A 15018-nucleotide genomic window follows, 5' to 3' on the forward strand; every position below is an offset into this window, starting at 1 on the left:
AGAAGTATCATCAGCACAAATATGAATAAAGCATCAGGATGATTGGGCATTACATTTATTTATAATAAAACCAGCATGGCTAAAGACCTGAAATTGGGGCTACAGGACATGATTGCCTCCCATGGGACATGAAAGCAGAGACCTAGATAGTAGAAATGAGGGAATGTAACTGCTATGTTCAGGAATCTCAGGGGTGAAGGAGAGTTTGGAAAGAGAAAGGCTCTTCAGAGCACATGAGAAATAAACACAGGTCCCGTGCTGGAAAACAAACAAACAAAAATGGATGAATAAAGACGATAATCTAAAGAGGACCAAATGCCACTTATCAGCATATGGGGCTGAGAGCATTTAAGAGGCACCCCAGACTCCCCAGTAGACCAATAGTAATAGTAGTTATTAACCTCAGAGACAGGGTGTTGACCTGATTAAAGACACATCTGTCCTTGTGAATATACACAGTCACAGTGGAGTGGAATATACACAGTCACAGTGGAGTGGGATATACACAGTCGCAGTGGAGTGGGATATACACAGTCGCAGTGGAGGGATATGGTCGGGAGGGATATACACAGTGGAGTGGATATACATGAATGTGGAGTGGATAGTGGAGGGATATACATAAATGGGAGGGGATATAATAGTGGATATAAGAAATGTGGAAGAATGGATACATAGTGGAAGAAATGGATATAGAATGGGATATACACAGTCAAAGAGGGAGGGATATACACAGTCGCAGTGGAGTGGGATATACACAGTCGCAGTGGAGTGGGATATACACAGTCGCAGTGGAGTGGGATATACACAGTCAGCAATGGAGAGAGAACAAGGCAAACACCTTTAGAACTGCTGTAAACTGGGATCTGGATGGAGGGAGAACCACAGACAGATCTTCCGTACATGCATCTTGGAAGAAACCCTGAATGCAATTGCGTGCTACAAATAGCATGTAACACTTTCCAAACCCAGACATCACTCAGTGAGAGAGAATGAGAGTTAAGTGTAAGTTGACACCTAATAAAACTCAAATATTAAAAAAAAAAAGTAAAAGAGAATAGTCTCATCAATTTTCTAAAATTGAAAATTAGTACAATGTCGGATATTTTAGCTATGGGAAAATAATGTTAGATTATACAGAATATTTTGTATTATTCCTCTCTGTAATTGAGTATTATATTAGAATATTTAGACTATTTCAAATTTTTTTATTATTTCAAAGAGCACTAAAGTGAACATGTGTATGTGTATTTATATGTGCGTATGTGAGTGTATTTATGTCTAACATCATAGGTATTACGTGTATACATAGAGTCAGACAGCTCCTGAGATCGTGGATTTTGGCATTCTTTACAAACTGCAAAATTGCCTTTCAAATGACCAATGTATACTGCAACCCCAAGACCATGAAAATTGATTATGTTTGCCATATTACTGTGAATGCTGAATGTATCGAATCATCTGTATCTTTGCCATTGTTTTAGGTGATAAGGAGTATCTCATTAATTTTTAAATGCACATCAATTCCACCTTAAGGAGGCGTATGATGATTTTTAACCAGCTAGGAGGGGCTGGTTGTATAGGACACCTGGAAGGAGCTGGTGGAGAGGCAGCATAGCCTCACAGTTACACATGGAGGCTGTGGGTTCAGATTGTCTGGATGGAACTCTTTAGGTCCCCCCACACGTCCCCTTGTTAGGTCAATTCCTTGCACAAATTATTTAAATGTGTCTTCCTTTCCTGTAAAATGAGGTTATTTAAGGATTAAATGAGATAATACACTGGGCACGGCAGCTCACGCCTATAATCCCAGCACTTTGGGAGGCCAAGATGGGCAGATAACTTGAGGCCAGGGGTTTGAGACTAGCCTGGTCAACATGGTGAAACCCCATCTCTACTAAAAACACAACAATTAGCCAGGTAAGGTAACACATGCCTGTAATCACAGCTACTCAGGAGGCTGAAGCATGAGAATCACTTGAACCTGGGAGGCAGAGGCTGCAGTGAGCCAAGATCACACCACTGCTCTCCAGTCTGGGCGAGACTCTGTCTCAAAAAATATAATAAATAAATAAGATAATGCATACGATGCATTTGCACAACATGTACCACATAGTAAATGTCCAATAAATAATTTCTACTAACATTTATTATTGCACTAAATTTAGCTCTGAGCATCCTGGCAGTCAAAGCAAAGAGAGTTCATTGTTCAATAAAAAGAATAAGAGAATAATCACAGATACTCATATAGCATTTACTGTATCGGCTCCTGTTCTAAGTACTTTATATATGTTAAAACATTTTGATGAGAAACGAAGCTTCTTTGGTCACTTACTATTGAATTCTGAAAAGAATTTATCAACAATTGATTCTATTATACAGAAAATTATCATTCCCATTTCTCAATGAGAAAACTTAGACTCAAAGAAGTTAAATAGCTAAGATCGCACCTCCAGTAAGTGGTCAAACAGATTTGAACTACTCCTTTTGACCCCATAGTCTTCCTGCTATAGCAGAAAGCCTTTCCAGAAGGCTCTGTGTGAATCTGACTACTACTTTGAGAGACACTCTGAGAAAAAGCTGACATTCAATACCTTAAGACTTGATTTAGGACTCTTGCACTGCACTTGCACATATATGTTTATCTGTAAGAGTTTATTGTTGAAGATTTTTTTTTAAACCAAGAGCATAAATGCAGTAGCAGGGTGCACAATAGATTTTTGCTAGGATGATCAAACTTTGAACTTACAGAATGACACTAATTGAGGAATGATTTGCTTATCTAGTGTACAGTGGCTGGTGGTGTGTGAATTCCTGAGCCAGTGGTGTCCCGGAAGTACAGCCCTGGAGGCTCTGAGAGAATGGTGCAGGTCACAACCAAGGCCAGCAGCGACACCACGGGGGTCTTACTGGTGGCACCTTATTTGTAATGGTTCTTAGTTGTTCATATACTCTAGCAACAAGCATTTGAAAGCACTAGTTGCAGTTTTGCAACTTTTATATGCAAATGCGTGTGGGCATGTCCATTTGTTCACGTATGTGTGACATGCTAAAATACGTTTTCATGCTTGGATCTAAAAGATCTAAATACTAGAAATATTTAAAACTGGCTTGATCCATTCAAAACATTCTGCTAAAAGTTCATCTGCATGTCATCAAGTAGAAGATAGCTTCCCGGGAGACAGTCGTGTTACCAGTCCTTACAAGGAACTGATATCTTACTTTTTCAATTCTGTCTCAAAGAGATAATATAATATGAATTGATTTACATTGGTTTTATGCCTTCTCCAGGTTGGCACTGCTCATTTTAGTGAGGCTTAAATGGCTGGTAGCACCTTAAATTTGTGTATTTCTCAAGCCTCAGATGGGTAAATGCCCAGATAGATAAAATGCAAATCAAGTCAAGTTATCAATTTAGCATGATGATAAAACTGTTTGGATAATTGTAATAGAAATGTCTGATATTTTTCGCCTTTACAAAATAAGAGAAGTAAGGGCGAGTTTGTTTAGTAACAGAATTACATGGAATATATTTAGAAATGAGAAAAATGTGGGAAAAAAGCACAATGTTCAGTGCATGCCACCAATTATACAATACTATCTCAAACAAATCCATGTCTGTCTGCCCTAGACTCCACTCATTTAAAATAAGAGAATGAACTTGCTAATGTTTGGCTTCATAGAGATTCAGCATCCTGTCATAGGCCTTCCATGTCTTTTAACGTATGCAATGCAAAGAACAAGCAAATAAAGGCAGAAGTTTTTCTAACTCCGTCTTTTCTCTCTTTTCTTCCCCTAGACTATGTCACAGAGTCACAATGACCTTGCACAATAACAGTACAACCTCGCCTTTGTTTCCAAACATCAGCTCCTCCTGGATACACAGCCCCTCCGATGCAGGGCTGCCCCCAGGAACCGTCACTCATTTCGGCAGCTACAATGCTTCTCGAGCAGCCGGGAATTTCTCCTCTCCAAACGGTACCACCGATGACCCTCTGGGAGGTCATACCGTCTGGCAGGTGGTCTTCATCGCTTTCTTAACGGGCATCCTGGCCTTGGTGACCATCATCGGCAACATCCTGGTAATTGTGTCATTTAAGGTCAACAAGCAGCTGAAGACGGTCAACAACTACTTCCTCTTAAGCCTGGCATGTGCCGATCTGATAATTGGGGTCATTTCAATGAATCTGTTTACGACCTACATCATCATGAATCGATGGGCCTTAGGGAACTTGGCCTGTGACCTCTGGCTTGCCATTGACTACGTAGCCAGCAATGCCTCTGTTATGAATCTTCTGGTCATCAGCTTTGACAGATACTTTTCCATCACGAGGCCGCTCACGTACCGAGCCAAACGAACAACAAAGAGAGCTGGTGTGATGATCGGTCTGGCTTGGGTCATCTCCTTTGTCCTTTGGGCTCCTGCCATCTTGTTCTGGCAATACTTTGTTGGAAAGAGAACTGTGCCTCCAGGAGAGTGCTTCATTCAGTTCCTCAGTGAGCCCACCATTACTTTTGGCACAGCCATCGCTGCTTTTTATATGCCTGTCACCATTATGACTATTTTATACTGGAGGATCTATAAGGAAACTGAAAAGCGTACCAAAGAGCTTGCTGGGCTGCAAGCCTCTGGGACAGAGGCAGAGACAGAAAACTTTGTCCACCCCACGGGCAGTTCTCGAAGCTGCAGCAGTTACGAACTTCAACAGCAAAGCATGAAACGCTCCAACAGGAGGAAGTACAGCCGCTGCCACTTCTGGTTCACAACCAAGAGCTGGAAACCCAGCTCCGAGCAGATGGACCAAGACCACAGCAGCAGTGACAGTTGGAACAACAATGATGCTGCTGCCTCCCTGGAGAACTCCGCCTCCTCCGATGAGGAGGACATTGGCTCCGAGACGAGAGCCATCTACTCCATCGTGCTCAAGCTTCCAGGTCACAGCACCATCCTGAACTCCACCAAGTTACCCTCGTCCGACAACCTGCAGGTGCCTGAGGAGGAGCTGGGGATGGTGGACTTGGAGAGGAAAACTAACAAGCTGCAGGCCCAGAAGAGCGTGGACGATGGAGGCAGTTTTCCAAAAAGCTTCTCCAAGCTTCCCATCCAGCTAGAGTCAGCCGTGGACACAGCCAAGACTTCTGACGTCAACTCCTCAGTGGGTAAGACCACGGCCACTCTACCTCTGTCCTTCAAGGAAGCCACTCTGGCCAAGAGGTTTGCTCTGAAGACCAGAAGTCAGATCACTAAGCGGAAAAGGATGTCCCTCGTCAAGGAGAAGAAAGCAGCCCAGACCCTCAGTGCGATCTTGCTTGCCTTCATCATCACTTGGACCCCATACAATATCATGGTTCTGGTGAACACCTTTTGTGATAGCTGCATACCCAAAACCTTTTGGAATCTGGGCTACTGGCTGTGCTACATCAACAGCACCGTGAACCCCGTGTGCTATGCCCTGTGCAACAAAACATTCAGAACCACTTTCAAGATGCTGCTGCTGTGCCAGTGTGACAAAAAAAAGAGGCGCAAGCAGCAGTACCAGCAGAGACAGTCGGTCATTTTTCACAAGCGCGCACCTGAGCAGGCCTTGTAGAATGAGGTTTTATCAATAGCAGTGACGAAACGCACACATCAACCCACAGACCTTAGGAGGAGGAAGCTGAGGGTGGGGTGATTTCTGGTGATGATAAAAATGGTTTTATCACCCGGATGTGAAAGAAGCTGCCTGTTTACTGATCCATTGAATAAACCCATTTTAACAGAAAAAGTCGATACCAATTTAGCAAAAAAACAAAAAACAAAAAACATACTACTGAATATATAGAAATTTATTCTGAAATAGACTTTACATGTTTTTTTCTTAAAGAGGAGAAAAATAATTGCTTCACAGCAATTATATACCCACATTGATTTGCCTGGGTCTTTAATTCCCATTAGCTTTGGAATCTCACATGAGCATAGCTGACCCAGTTCCCACATTCTTCCCAAGGATCCCAAAAGTGGGAATCCAGATCCCACGAGGAACACTGCAGGCTAACGAATCTGTGGTTCCAAAATTATTTCACACGTTGCAAAGCTGAATCTTCTTGTCCCAATAGAGCTTCCTGTCTTTTCTTTGGTGTGTTGTTAAACTCTATTTGTGGACTTGATTCTTGATTCTTGCAAAGTACTGTTTTGTGCAGTTCAAGTTTCGTACAAATAAAAATACTTAAGTATATATATATGTGTGAGTTCTGCACGCACACACATAGTGTATATAATATCATGGGAAACACTGAACTGGCAAATTATTCCTGCAATAGACGCTTTCAGTACTTTGGTGACTGAAGTTCTCTAGGATCCTAATGCAACATAAACGTGAAATAAGCCCAGTTTAATGTTTTTGAAACCAGGGCTGTTTTCCACAGAGAGCAGCCAGGCCTTCCCAGCAGGCCTGTGCAGAGCGGACAGGCTCGTGAGTCAGTTGAGCACCGTGGCTTCACCAGACTTGGTGTTAAGCAATCTCCTTTGTTGATGTCTCAACAGAGCCACATCGGGGCCCCTCTGAGCTCAAAGAATGAACCACATCCACACGTTTGAATTTAATCATCTAAACCTGAATGTTTCCAAACAAAATTTCTGCTATCTAAACTGCTTGAAACTCAGTAATAGTGTCACGTTTGAATGTCATACACAGCAATATATATATATGTATATGTATATATATATATGGCAAAGCAAAAAAAACACAAAAACATGGTGAGAGAGAATGAAGGAGAACATTGTGTTTGATTCTTGCTGAATGGCACCTTCTAAAAGAAAATAGGGCTTGCACCTTTGTTACTCAGCTTTCTGGCCAGTGCTTTCTGGTGTTCACTGAGTAACCTTCACCCAGGAATAGGTGAGGTTTAGGAAGTTCCATGTCCTCTGAAGAAAGAATTACACTCTGAAAAGTAATGCTTCAAATTGATTTCCTTACCTTTTGGGGGGAAAAAAAAAAGTTGTTTTTGCATTCTCCCTTGAATTGACCAAAATGTTAACTGTTTTATTTGGGGAGGGGCTGGGTTGCTGCCGTCATTGTCGTTGTTGTTGCTGCTGTAGTTGTTGGGGTTTCTTTTCCTGTTTCCGGGACTGTTTGGGGAGAGGGAGGGGAGGGAGGTGGGAGGGCTGCGGAGATATCTTCCCTTTGTACGGGGCATTCGTGTTGTGAACCCAGAGCTGGGTAGAAGCTGCTTTTGTATTCAGTGTGAGGTGGTGTTTACAGACGACTTTGACAACAGTGGACGTGTACTCAGTGGTGTCTGTGTATCTGAACTATTTAATTTCATGTTATGTTTATATGCAGAAATATTTATGGATACTACACCAAGTGTTTATTTAATGTTGATAAATATTACTCTTCAGTCGTCAGCCATGGTGTCCTTTGAAAGTGATTCTTTAAAGTCCACTTGAGCAACGAATAGAGTCTATTGAGCTTTCCTGTGGCTAAGAAGAAGAAACGTGTCATCCTGCTGGCATCAGCAAGCACCTAACTCTTTCTAGGTAACAAAAAGTCAACCGTCACTTCAACATACATGTTTAAAACCACTCTTTAGTTAAATCTGATAGGAAATGAACAAAGCAGCCCTCCACCATTGTGTCTGAAATCATGTTACACGGGGAAAAAAAACACGATCAGTGTAATTGTAAGAATGATTTTTTTGGGCCCACATTCAACCAAAGAACAAGAAAAAACAGACGATTTTCTAATATGTACAGCAAACTACAGAATGTCATAGTATCCACCTGTGAAATGTCTAGTAAGCAACTGCATCTATATTTTCTTTCTCCAGTTGGCCTGGCACTAATAAATATGTGAAAGCTTATTCAAGTGTCCCAGTACTTCAGCACTTCCCATCCTTTTGCAAACTCCTATCTTGCCTCCCTCCCAAAAGGGCTGTTTCTTTTATTTTAAAAAATAATAATAATAGAATTAAATTTGAGAAAAGGAGAAACCCTGAAATTTAGCAGAACTTTGAGAGTCACTTACAATCTCCTTAAATATGATTATCTCCTTATCCTTGTCCTTTTGTGATGCTAATAATGGCAGAAAAGGAACAAATCCAAGACTCTAGGTCTCCTTTTTTTGGTTTTACTGGTTTTATTATAGAATTGTTTTTAAGCCTCTTATGGATGAAAGCTGCATTTAAATACTATCTACTGACTTTATAGAAAGGTATGTCCATTTCTTGGGTCATTTTCAGAGAAAGAAAACAAGCAAAATAGATTCTTTTGAATATGAAGAATTTAAAAGTATAATTGAAGATGTAGTGAGTGTTTATAACTGGACCTTAGTTACATGTGCATTTCTCAAAGGGCTTGTCATTACGGGAGATATTCAGCATTTACATAAGATCAAAATGTCTTCATCCCAAACTGGGAATCAAATTATTTCATGCCATATGCATGAGGCTTGCAGACATTTCAAGATTAGCCACTTTGATTGAAAGAAGAAAATGATCAAACTACACTTGGAGAATCTCTCTCTCTCCCTCTCCTTCCTTCTCTCTCTCCCACAAGCACACACACAACACACATTCTCCATTCTCCAGGCATTGCCAGATGGTCAGGAGAAGTGAGCTCTCTCTGGCCCCCTAGTTCCCTCGGCTCTGCTCTCCTTTGCCCATCAGCTCCCTGTGGCCTCGATGCTAGTCCTCCCTATTCTAATCACCCTTTGCCTCTTAAGCCCAGCCTTGACTCTCTACATATTTTTCATTTCTCTTTACCCTTTAGTGTACAACAGTTGTAGACTCTGACGGAATGAAAACAAACAAGAAGCCTAAGCATTAGACCCTGCTGTGGCTGAAGATCTAGAAGGCACATCGACTTTCTCTGTCAGGCTTCCCGCGTTGCCCGTGGGCAGGGCTCATTGCTCTGCAGAGCGCTGGGAGCCCCTCTGTGTGTCAGGAGAGAAGCTGGAGCACAGAGCTCTGCTGCAAAGTTGGCTGTTTCAGCTCTGACTCAGGCAGGAAAGAAGGATGCCAAGGCTCTGTCACAGCGGGGAAACCTAATACTAGAGTGACACGGAGAAGGATTCCAGGGATCAGCCAGGGTGTCCTGTACTTATCTGAGTAGAGATGATTCAAAGATGGGGACATATTCCAGGAAATTGCACAATCTTCCCCTGGCAGCTTCCGAGGACCAGTGAAGGTAGTGCAGTGTAGTCAAGGAAGCAATGAATTCAGGATGAGGAACCCTAAGTTCCTGTGCCAGTTTGGTCACTGCTTAGTTACATGTCCTTAGGCATGCTTGTCACTTAACCTAAACTTCCTGGGTTTTCTCCTCATTGCTCAAACTAAGCAACAACACTGAAGCTTCTCCAATTTGTCTTCTGATGGCAAATGGGTCAAAACTGAAGTCAGTAAATACCATGATGAAAGTAAAATGGTATATTGAGTGAATGCTTGAAATTTTCAGATTTTATACTCTGTAAAATTATTTACTTACTATATTTCAACACCACAAAATCTTGAAATTTGGAAGGTAACCAAGGAAGCTTGGAAATTTGTTGGTAAACCCAGAGTAGTATGGTTTCAAATACCACTCCAAACCAGCACTGAGGTCTGGCAACCACACAAAATAAGAGTTTCTGGGTAGCAGGTGTTTGCTTTGGTTTTACAATAGCATTTCTCACAGTAGGACTGAAACTATATAGAATATAACACTCCAACGTGACTTTTTTAACCTAAACAACCCTACTTCTGGCACCACCTCTGAAAGAATATTTTGCTCTAATGCTACGTGCAACAAACTTATTTAAATAAGATCAACTCCAGCCCTTAATAGGTTCAAGGACAATTTTACTACTTCCTTTCCACACACTTAAGTTACACTCTCTTCTTCTGTTTCGATGACTCTAAATATTCAGCCTCTCCCAGCATTAATGTTGTGTGAGTCAACACTGCAGACCTAAGAGAAAGGTTTCTAGAATGGTAACCCAGTGCTCTTTAGAACTGGAGAATTCCATTTTCTTGTTCTGGCTTTAGTTTTAATGTCTGGGAAAGTAGGCTCATGATAAGATAATATAAATGAGTAAAGAAGATCTAGTTCATAACATGACTATACTCCATGTAAGTTTGTAACTGCACAGTGTTGTGTTGTACGGCTCAGAAATGAGCAAGTGTTGGTATTATTAGGCATGCATCACGTTCACAGCTTCATGCAGAGACAAATAGTGCATTTGGATATATGGAAGTCATCCAAATGCATTGCTAGAACATTAGGCCTAAGTTTGTTCTGGTAGAACCACAGAGACTCACACAAAGTTCTGACCCTACCACTCTGGTCTGGGCTTGAGACCACCCCAAAAAAATCATCTAGAGAACCAAAGAGGCTCACGTCTCAGTTGCATTCTACGTAAAAGATAAAGGAGCCGTACTCTCCACTGCAAAGAAATATTAGTAAAACTTCCCGCACCCAAATTATAATCTGGCAATCCTACCTTAAACTAAAAAGATTATCCCCAGAATATTAAATCTTACTATTGTTCTTTCTTGGAGTCCAAAATGCTTAGCAGTTCTGCAGTTCACATACAAAACTCAAAATTATTTTTATCCTGTATTCTGTGAGTTCCTTGATGATAGTAATTGGGTCTTATTCATCACTCTGTATCCTGTGGCTCACACAGAATCTGGTAAATTGCATATATTCAATAAATGTTGAATATCTAATAACCTCTTTATTAATATAACAAATATTGTCAAAATTCTGTGCACATCAGTGTCCCATGCTGCTACTGTAGTCAGGAGTTCTTTGGCTGGGAAATGGAGAATGTTCACAAATATGATGGTTATCTAATAAAATACCACTGAGCAATAAGGAGAAATATTTTAAATAGATTTGAAGTTGTGAACAAATAATTTAGAGTCCAAAGAGGAAAGAGAAAATTAACTCTCTCTTTTATCCCTAGAACTCAGAAACTTTACTGGATTGGTCAACAGAGAGAAACTTTTCATTGTAGAAAAGAGTAGAATTCATTGAAGGGATAATTATTTAGCAACAGGCTTCTTGGTTGCTTGCCTTAGTAAGAGAAGTATCTGGAGGGCCGGGAGAGTTCATAAACACAGTTTTCTGTACAAGTGAAGATCTGTAGTTTGGCTTAAAAATCCTTGCATGTAGTTTCGCTTGGTGTGGAAAGTTATTAAGAGAGAATCCTTCATCCTGTTCTGCAGGCAATCGAACACATGCTCTCCCTTCTATCCATTCCTCATCCAGCACATGGGCATTCCCAGCCTCCTACATGTAACACTTCACACTTCCTTTGGGCATCCACTTAGAGCTATGTGACGGCCACATTTGGGGCAAAGCCCTTCTTTCTTTTAAATATAAGAACCGTTTCCAAGTTTGGTGCAGGCTTGAGGAATAATTACATTAAAAAGGGCTTCCAAGATGGTGAATCAGCATGCTGATTTCTCTTGGCAGGAAGCTCTCAGGGAAATGTCTGTGAATCATGTAAAGATGCTCTCTGGTGGATAGAGAAACCGCAGTCCAAAAACAGATGGGTGTATATTTGCTTTGTAAGCAAAGGGCATGTATCATACTCGCATCTAAAACAGTGTCCACATCTTTGCCAAAGGCACTGAATTTTACCTTTTTTTTATTACCTCGTGGCCAGCACTTCCTCAGTAGGCATTTCAGGTGTGTCACAAACCATGTTCATTTTTAATCTTGAAAAAGTCAATCGTCTGTAGTCTGTACTATAAAATGATGCCTGCAACTTTGTGGTGAATATTATCCCCAAGTTAACAGTGAAATAATAAATAAAACTATTATTGAACAAAGAGTGTGGTTTGCTTTTATTTAATCCAGGGCCTATAATACAGCCACAGCTTTTTATTGTATAAAAGGGCAGAATTCATTGAAAGGATAATTCTGAACAGTATGCTATTTGCCTTGACTTCTCTTTCTTTTTCACATGCAAAAGAACTTTCTTTAACAACTATCATCATACCATCATAAACTAAATACCTCCTGGCCATGTGTTTAGAGGAGTATAAGCATGTGGAAACTATAGCTACACATACAGTCCTTACTCCAAAAGTGCATGTAAAGAAAAATATTTGTCTGTAGATACATATAGGGAAGGGGAATTTTCTTTTTTTTAAGGCATGCTTATCTTTTTTTTTTTTTTCTTTTCAGGTGTATTTTTGTTTCTTTTAGACCCCACAGAAAATATTTTCCCACTGGAGAAAAAAAAAAAAACAAGCTTCATATTTTATTACACTGACTTTAAAACTGCTAGAAGTGAAGGTACAAACTGAAGTTACTCTGGGCAAGAAATGACATTTTTTTGAATGGCATGCCTGATCACTTCATGATTGTTGTACTGTTTCACAACCTGTCCCATAGAAACCAACCATTGCTCCTTAGTCTTTAGGGCAAGAAAAAACAGGAAGGAGTACGAGAGAGAAAGTGAAAGAGAGAGAGAGAGAGGTATATATATAGCTATATATGGAAATATATATATATACACACACACACATATATATGTATATATTATTTCTCTCTCACAGCTTTTTCTGCCAGTCATTACATCTTCACATCTTCATCCTCAGTTTACAGTTTGAACCTGTGCTCACTGAAACGTTGGGCATCCCCTCTCCGTCTCTGTTTTGCTATTTCATGCTATTACAATTACCATTTAGATCAAGGTAGGTGGCCAGAAAAGCAACTGCTTTTCTCACTACTCTATAATAGTAGACATTTTTACATAAAACTCATATGAGATTTAAGAAGAAAAGTTTTCTATTGTGTTAAAGTCTTCCTTATATTGCTGCACACATTTATGCAATATGAAATCTTGACTATGGAAAGAAACGTTGGCTAAAAGTATGGAAGATTAATAAACCATAAGAATATGTCAATGTTGGAAATACCCATTGGCAGAGTTGATTTCAACTGAAAAAGGCCATGGGACTTGACAATCCTTTTGGGGAAGCTTAGACGCTTCCTTATCCAAATGGCTACATGGAGCAGAAATTTTACAAAATATGACCAATCAATTGATTTAAATATTTTCCACAATTATTTTTACTTGACAGAACTGAGATATTTCACCCTTGAAATAAATGTTTCTATCACAGGAGTCATATATATATATATATTTTTTTAACTATCTAGCATATTTTTAAAAGCATTAAAAATTAACACAACTTAAGCAATAAGCATGAATGATCTTTCATTGAAATTGAATCTCACCTACAAAGGCTTGGAAGAGTCTAGAGAGAGATAACTTTTTTGAAAAGATGTCCTGTGGTCCAGAGAATTTACAGAGTTATGAAGAGGATGCAGCCAGCCACGGCTTGGAAGTGGAAGTCCTTTGGTCTAATTATGGTCATTCTTGGCCTTTTTTGCCTACCACCCCTTCACTTCAATTCTTGCTTTTGTTTCGTGGAGATGCCATGTGCATATTTCAGTCATTCTCCATGAGAATTAAACAACAGCACACAGGTTGTGAAAAGGCAGAAGGATCCTTCATAGTAACAGTCTGTAAAAGATTGGTTTTTATGTCAGTTATATGGAGGATAGTGATGAGAATCATGTTGGAATGAGAGTCTCAAATTATGGAGATGCTCGCTCTCGTTAGCACTGTGTTTCTAAAGAGAGTATTTTAGCTGTGGTTTATAAGAGTAGAATTATTAACTCAATCTTGCAACAAAAGGGAAAGAGAGTTGTCGAAGGCAATGTAGCCAGTGAGGGATGTTCCTGACATTTCAACTCACATCTCCAACCCCCAAGCTTTTATTGTGCCTATTTTGACACCAGTCATTTGCCAATTTGCTATTGGGAAATATCTGAGAAATCAGAAATCTCTGCAGGAGGAAAAAACTGTCTTCAGACCCCAGAAAAAAAATAATCCAGGTGCTTTCATAGGGTTAGATATTTTTATTAGGACCCAGAGGGTGTCTTGTGATTCCCATATGCTGAGCATGCAAACCACAGTAGACCAAAGATTAATAGGATGCACCTGAAGACCACAAGTGAGCTCTGAACCCCTGGTAACACCCAAAACATGATGGGCTCATCAACATGTAAGCAGAGATTGACCCCTAAAAATGATGCTTGCATCAATTTTTAAAATCTTTTGGTCACTACCTTAGTGTTCCTTTGTAATTCTTTTTTTAAAAAATGATTGCATCATGCTTCTCTTCATAGAGTTTCTCTTCATTCTAGACTGTGCAGTGGGCTAGGATATTTACATGAAAATCCACTATCAAAGCTCTGGATTCACTGAGTGACATGTCTGTCATCATAATATCCTGTCTATAACGCATGTATCTGTCAGACTTCTTCCCTGACTGATATTACCAATTGTTCTTTCCCATTAAAAACTGGGATTTCGATTTTCAAAAGTCTTTTATTTGTTTTATTTAGGGGAAACTATTTTTAATATCCATGTAGGCTGCGTATGTATTTGGCTTAATCTCAGCCAATGTTTCTGTCATGACACTTACTAAACTCTCCTTACCTTTACTAATTTACCTTTCTGAATCAAACCATTCTCCTTCAAGCAATTAATTCATAGAGATGACAAATTTGTGATTTGTCTTCTGATACAAACAGCCACTTAGAAGCTATAAATCAGGTAGAAAGTGGAGTGTGGTATAATCATATCAGAGGGATGATTCTTTGACATTTAGTTTGATAGGGCCAACGGAATTTTGATAATATTCTAGCTTTTTAAATCTTGACCCACTGATGCAAACAGATCTCTAGGTGTGACAACTCCCCTATTCTGGCTTCCACAAAACAAAGTGCCTTTAAAACCTGACTGCTGTAACCAGTTCCACCTGCAGGAAAGATACCGTTAGAAGTTATTGACTATGTTATTGTGCTGCGTGGGTTAGCTTGAAATGCAAACAATCTATAGCGGTTCAGACCGAAATATAGAAGAACAAAACTAACAAAGACAACAAATGGAAACCAGTACTACCCACCATCTGCAGTGAGTTCCTTCAGCTGTGACTTTTCAGGGAAGAACCTCCTCTGAAGTTAACTTCAGAACA

General features: G+C 40.0%; 1 protein-coding gene across 4 annotated transcripts in view; it reads left to right on the forward strand.

The window, feature by feature from the left end:
- CHRM3 (cholinergic receptor muscarinic 3) overlaps positions 1-11793 on the forward strand; it is a 519207-nt gene extending 507414 nt beyond the window's left edge. For all 4 annotated transcript variants that reach the window (XM_031659808.1, XM_017953451.3, XM_017953441.3 and 1 more), the window contains one exon: positions 3797-11793. In XM_031659808.1, the coding sequence (XP_031515668.1) occupies positions 3816-5588 (1773 nt within the window). In that variant the 5' untranslated portion in view covers positions 3797-3815 and the 3' untranslated portion in view covers positions 5589-11793. The remainder of the gene's footprint in view (positions 1-3796) is intronic.
- Positions 11794-15018: the final 3225 nt, after the last annotated feature.

The sequence above is a fragment of the Papio anubis genome, chromosome 1 (assembly GCF_008728515.1).
Source record: "Papio anubis isolate 15944 chromosome 1, Panubis1.0, whole genome shotgun sequence".
In the NCBI taxonomy this organism is placed as follows: Eukaryota; Metazoa; Chordata; class Mammalia; order Primates; family Cercopithecidae; genus Papio; species Papio anubis.